The 6,730-nt window shown below is 38.9% G+C and overlaps 1 protein-coding gene across 1 annotated transcript; it reads right to left on the bottom strand.

The window, feature by feature from the left end:
* Positions 1-1,740: 1,740 nt before the first annotated feature.
* Positions 1,741-4,900, bottom strand: LOC143718556 (uncharacterized). The gene is made up of 4 exons (XM_077209575.1): positions 4,822-4,900; positions 3,614-4,201; positions 3,335-3,522; positions 1,741-2,284 (listed from the first exon to the last, which is right to left on the bottom strand). Exons 1-4 carry the CDS (start codon positions 4,828-4,830, stop codon positions 1,741-1,743), a joined length of 1,329 nt encoding a protein of 442 aa, XP_077065690.1. The 5' UTR covers positions 4,831-4,900.
* Positions 4,901-6,730: the final 1,830 nt, after the last annotated feature.

Genomic DNA, 6,730 nt, shown 5'->3' with positions numbered 1-6,730 from the left:
CTATCAGCTGAGATGAATGTTATTGAGGTTGAAGAGGAGATTGTAGAAGAGGCTAGTATCAGTGAAACTGATGGCAAATGTGATGCAATGTGCCAAACCAACCTCACTTCAGATTACATTGAGTCTCTTGAATTTGAGTGTCAGCAACTCCGGGGTGATACGTTTGCTCTGAAGGAGAAGCTGAAGCCCTCAGATCTGGAACAGAGCACTTTTGAAAACAGTGACAAACTTAGAACCTTTACAGGACTGCCCAACTATAAAGTGTTTATGGCAATGATTGATCTCATAACTCCTTTACTTAAGAATACGGCAAACATCACCATCTTCCACCAGCTACTGTTGACATTAATGAGGATCAGGCTTAACCTTCCGATTGCTTTTTTGTCATATCTGTTTGGTGTTCATATGTCCACAATTTCAAGAGTTTTTACAAATGTCATTAATATACTAAATGACAACTTAGTACCTGTGTGTGTGGTATGGCCTGACAGAGATGATGTCCAAACATCTCTGCCAATGTGTTTCAGAAAGTCTTTCAAGCAATGCATGTCAGTAATAGACTGTTTTGAAATTACCATTGACAGACCTAAAGATCTGAAGGCAAGGGCCCAGACATACTCTCAGTATAAATCGCACAACACCATAAAATACCTAATAGGTATAACTCCACAAGGGATAATCTCCTTCATCTCCAAAGGCTGGGGTGGGCGGTCAACTGATGCTCACATTACAGCAAACAGTGGGTTTTTGGATAATCTCCTACCAGGAGACTTGATCCTAGCAGACCGTGGCTTTAGGATTCAGGAACAAGTTGGCTTGTACTGTGCAAGGGTTGAAACTCCTGCCTTTACACGGGGGAAAAAACAGCTGGGCGCTGTTGAACTGGAAGATTCCAGAAAACTTGCAGCAGTCCGCATACACGTTGAGAGGGTAATTGGTCAAGCACGATCCAAGTACAGAATGTTGCATGGACCTGTGCCAATTAGTCTTCTGATTAAATCATCAGAAGAAGAGGAGTTCACCTCTCTTGACAAAATAGTCAGAGTGGCTTGTGCCCTGACGAATCTGTGCCCCTCAGTGGTGCCAATAGATTAGCTGAAAAAAAGTGTTATTCTTTAACAGAGGTTTCAAAATTAAACATTTATTTGAGTAACAATTGCAAGTGTAAATAGTTGTACCAGGACATTAACAATCAATTGTTTACTTATCCATTAAAATCAGATGAAATGTAACTAAGTTATAAGTTACATAGAACCAATATTTGTGGATGAGAGCTCTTTTAAGACTATCTATTACTATGCATTATATATACTTTTATTCAAGTTATGTATCACTCTACTGTTTTATAAACCTCTTAAAATTGTCATGTGTCAGTTCCCCAACATATTCACACTTTGTATTAAATTGAAACATGCAGGACAAACGTTATAAAAGAAGTTGTATTTGAGTGTACATTATGTAATTTAGGTTGGCTTTTATAAACGTGTTAAAATATGTTTTTGTAAAATAAACCAGCCCTCAACCTTTTGACCGTGCTGTTGTCCCTTATAAAAGGATGTTAAATGTATGTAGAATTACACACTGGCAAATCTTACTAAATAATTCACTTCAATTTTATTAATAGTATCAAATCATAACAAGAGTGATTTCGAAACACAATAGAGTAGGTCTAGACCACACTGTAATTTACAAAGACCCAACAATTCTAGTGATTCACTTCATGTTTTGAACAACGCCCTACTACTCCTCCAATTCTTGTGAGTCTGTGGACTGTGTTTTGTCTGACAGCAGTCTATCTGGACATGTATATGTCTTGGCCAATAACTCAGATAAAATGGCAGACCTATAGAAGGACTCGACATTCTGCACTGCTTCTGTAAAAAAGTCAGCATCAGGCAAAATTCTCTGTATGAAAAAATTGGATGTAGACCACACCATGAAGTCACAAAACTTCCGCCTCGTCACAAACAACTGGGCTTGCACCTGATAGTGGTATTGATGATCTCTGTTAAGTGCATGTTTACCATCTGTGTTCTCAATGCAGAAATGTTTATTTTCAGTGGCACTGAGGACTCCGGTGTCTTTGGCACAGTGTGGGCACTTGATTTCCAAAATACCATCGCCACAGCAGGAGCAGGACAGCAAGGCATCTGGAGATGCTCCAAGGTATGGACGGGAGGTATCAATGTGGAGACCGGCATCACGAACACTTAGGTCCTGATGATGTTGTGCAGCGTAAGCCTCATACGTCTCTCTGGCTTTTTGTTCATGTTCACATCCCCATCTGTAAAATTAGAAAAATAATGTTATTAAGTCATCGTAGCTCTTTGAGTTCTCTTTTCATTGGATTTGTTCTCTCCCAAAATTGCCCTAATCTTAATAGCACATAATATTCTCTTGTATCATATTCTATCACAGAGTAGTTTAAAAAGGTGTAAATTAAATATAACAGGAATAGGGATGCACGATATTGGATTTTGGACAATATTCGATATGCCGATATTTTCAAACTCATTTTGGCCGATGCCGATGTATATACACATTTTCCCCCTGATATATATACACGTGTGGACCAGCACTGTTTTGTTATTGTGCCTTGAATTGGCACTAATTTAAAAACGAAACTTTTTTTTTTTTACATCTCTTATAAAAAGCTGGTGCGGAAGTGTGCACTTCACTCTCTACGTTAATTTAAGACTTTATTTGAATCATTTAAGGCTGCTCTTATGAGAACACTTGACAAAACTGACATTTTGGCATAATTTGTACGTGTTATGTTTTGTTTAAGCCCGAAAGAGAACTCGATACTGACGCGCGTCTTGTCCTCCACACAACCGACATGTTGGAAGTTTAAGTTGCTGGCGCTCATGCTACGTTCATGGTCGTCACGTGCGCATAGTAAACCCACCACCCTATCGGCAAGGCTCATCGGCAGAAATATTAATATCTGCTGATGATGATCATTTTAAGCTTAAGGAATGTTAGGAATAAATAGGAAAAGAGCCTTCACTATACACCTGGGATTAAAAATAGATACGGCACCCGAAGAGATTGAGGGATGCACTCTGTCATCATGTTTGTAATTTAATGTTGATAATTTGTAATACTGACTGTAATAAATATTCCAATGATAAACGCATTTCTTTGTCTTGTGTTTGTTTCTTTGATGTTTTTTTTTAAGAAAGCAGGGTCCCTCTACATTAGAACACAACATGTATTACATACATTTCCATTGTTGAAACATAAGTTCAAAGCACATCTAATTTCTTTACTCACTTACACTATGGTGAAATTAAAAACAGAAACTATATGTTTGTGTCATTGTCACACATGCCTGGTTGCAACTGTTGAAAATCTGCATAGGTCAGGGTAACAGATCTGCCTAATTAGGGATTTGGAAGGATTTGCAGGGTCTGTCCTTGCAGCTGACTTGAACCTAGATGCCGTCACCCTACCAGCCCTCATGTCAAACCATAGCCTTGACTTTCCCTGTTGTCGTGTCTCTTCCTCAACTTTTACTGCCTACAACATTGTAAATTATTGAAGATGAAATTAATGACATGACACATTCAAACACATTTTAGTCATATGAGATTAAGAGGGATGACTATACCTGCCCTGGTGTGACTTCCATTTCATTGAATACCGCATCACATTTTTTCTCAAGGTCCGAGGCAGACAGCTTCCTGTTCTGAGCACTGTATAACTCAGTCAGGGGCTGTGGTAGACTCAGAGACACCACCTTTGGTTGAAACTGTTTACAGTAGTGCGGCAATATGCGTAGGATACCACTCTTCTCAGAAGGGTTTGGCGTTGCATTATCCAGAGCCTTGTAGAATTGTTCTATAGCTGCTGCAGACACACCCACTTTTTTCCCAGATGGACAACCTGAATGGCTTTGGTGGTTTACACCACAACGCTTTTTGGCAGGATTTGAGAAATCAATTCCGGATCCCTCTTCGTACAAAGCCTTGCCCGCTTTCAAAGGAGGAAGTCCCCACTGTCTGGGCCCATCAGTGCAGCTTTTGTCTCCCAGATGTTTAACAGCAGAGTCTATTGCGTACAGCAAAGCTGTTACGTGGGAGCACACCTCTCCCAGGCCCGCTTTACATGTACAGTGGCCGCACAAGACTGTCCCATCCTTCTTCAAAGATACCCATGGTTGTAGTTGGGTTTCAGACAGTGACTGGCTATGATGCACCTACAATTACAGAAAGTGGCATAAATACATTATTCTTACATGAATGTTATTGTGATGTTATTGTTTATTGCTGCAGTGACGCCATAAATGCACCTTGTGAATACATCACTATGCTGTGTTTACCTGGTCAAATTTTAACATAGGCTACAATTAATATAATCACAGATAAAGATGGCTAGACGTTACAATTATGTGTGGCTACTGATCACAGATACTCCATGGTTTACTGGCTATAATGCACCAACAAAAACAAAAAGTGGCATAATACATTATTCTTACATGAAAGTTAAGTGTGATGTTATTGTTTACTGCTGCATAAATGTACCTTGTGAATACATCTTAATCACTATGCTGTGTTTACCTGGTCAAATTTTAACATAGGCTACAGTAAATATAATCACAGATAAATATGGCTAGATGTTACAATTATGTGTGGCTACTGATCACAGATACTCCGTGGTTTACTGCGTGGATTAAAAAGCCACGGCCGACAATGTCCTCTAAAATTATAGGCACACATATAAATCTTAAATTCTATAAATATAATATAAATCTATATATTATATTATTAATGGTATATATAAATCTTTACTTAAGTAAAAAATAGATTGATGTCTTACCTTTGCCATTATGATGTACCTCCCTCCGCCGTTAGTGTAGCATCGCGTACCTGTAACCCAGCCAGCTACAAAGAACTGGTAAGCATCCAGACTTATAAAGGCTTTAAGATCAGCACCCGTGTATGGTGATACCCCGTTTACCACATAGTGGTACAAATCGTGTGGGCTGAAGTCGGGCAGATTCGGCGATTTTATGAGGTCCGTAAAAACTGAAGAAGGAAGAAGGTATGGGTCGGTATCCAATCCGGCTATCTCCAACTTCTCCAAATACCGCTCTTTGTGAGCACCTACCAGATGCCCTACCTCGACCGATAACGGCACGACAACTTTTTCAATAAAAGAAGCCATGAAGTTTAGTGGTATCTTATCTATTTTAACCTGTTTAACTAATCAAACTTCCCGCGCGTCTACTACTGTTTAGCCTGTGCATCCAGTGATTTTGCCGTCCAGCATGGCGTCGTCACGTGGTCGTGGTCACGTGTTTGCAAAGGGTCTATAGGGCCCAAACATAAACTCAAGCCCAGGGGCCCCCAGCCCCCTAAGTCCTGCCCTGGTTGTTGCACTACACGTTTAGCTACACTACATTGTGTAGTTTGCAAGCTCAGATACACAGGGCTTATTGTAAATATTTTTACATGTTTACATAAAATAAAAAGTTACTGTCATTGTAATGTGCATTCTTGCTGCTTTTTATTTCCAGCATGGAAAATCACAGCAGTGAACGCACACAACCTCCGGTAAGCCATTGCTAAGTTTATTTCAGTGCTGTTGCCACACAATATGTCTGCACTATCTGCACTTCATCTCCTTGTTGATTGTTTTTTATTATTTGTTTTTTTACTATTTTGCAGGAATCAATTAGGTGGCAGCTATTAACAAGGGCCAGGGATAGACTGGCTGCTGTAATCAGTAGGGAGCCCATTGATTTTCAATATCTCCACTTCATCACCTATCAGGAACTGCAGTTTTTACGGGCTGGGGCAGCTTATATGGATATTCCTCAATGTGTTATAGTTGGGTTTGAGCAGCTCAATGAGGTGATCAAGGCTCTGCTTTCCAACACTCCCGTCACCCCTTTAGTTGACAATGTAGCTGTAGTTGAGTGGAATGGAAGTGTGGGGCAACCTAGATTGACTATCAGTAGGGATGTTATTGAAAGTCTTTTAAGCACCAACCTACCATTGACCACTCTGGCTAATGCTCATGGTATTTCAAGATCCACCCTGTGTAGGAGGATGAGAGAGTATGGTCTCTCAGTCAGAAGCAGCTACTCTGACATTCCCGATTGTGTCCTTGATATGAAGGCAAGTATGCCAGTAAATTCATGATGCCATAAAAAATATATATTTTTCATTAATACCAGATATATTTTTACTTTAGAGATGGATAAATCTGCAACCAGAACTTTTGCCACCATGTCTCCTAAAGGGGCATGGTCAGAATAAGACAATGGCAACATTTTCCAAAGTGGGTGTGTCATATGACTAGGGCTGCAAAACGATTCATCGCGATTCAACGTTTTTGTTTACATCATATTTTGTAAATGATTACATCATGTGTACTGTGTATAATAATTATGTGTATATATAAATACACAAACATGCATGTATAATTTTAAGAAAAAAATCTATTTATATATTAAGTATTTATAATTATATATAATATAAATTATATTTAAATATAAAGATGTATATAAACATGTAAATATTTTTTAAATGTATACATGCATGTGTGTGTATTTATAAATGCATATTATTTTACAAAGTACACACACATATGATGTACACAAAAACTTTTATTCTGCAAACGATTAGTTGCGATTAATCGTTATGCAGCCCAACATATGAGAATATGGATTGGGGCTGCCTTGTTTGAAATTCCACCGTCTTTGCTTAGGCCCCACTAGAAT

This window comes from Siphateles boraxobius, unplaced genomic scaffold, assembly GCF_051911475.1.
Source record: "Siphateles boraxobius isolate OS27281-9 unplaced genomic scaffold, OSU_SipBor_1 61, whole genome shotgun sequence".
NCBI classification, from domain to species: Eukaryota; Metazoa; Chordata; class Actinopteri; order Cypriniformes; family Leuciscidae; genus Siphateles; species Siphateles boraxobius.
The sequence above is the reverse complement of the archived record's forward strand: the minus strand, read 5'-3'. Positions and strand labels throughout refer to the sequence as shown.

Coding starts and splice junctions, on each gene's coding strand:
- LOC143718556 (XM_077209575.1), bottom strand. Junction 3,523..3,613: donor TGGAAGTCACACCAGGGCAG/GTATAGTCATCC, acceptor ACAATGTTGTAG/GCAGTAAAAGTTGAGGAAGA. Junction 2,285..3,334: donor TTTTCAACAGTTGCAACCAG/GCATGTGTGACA, acceptor CTAATTTTACAG/ATGGGGATGTGAACATGAAC.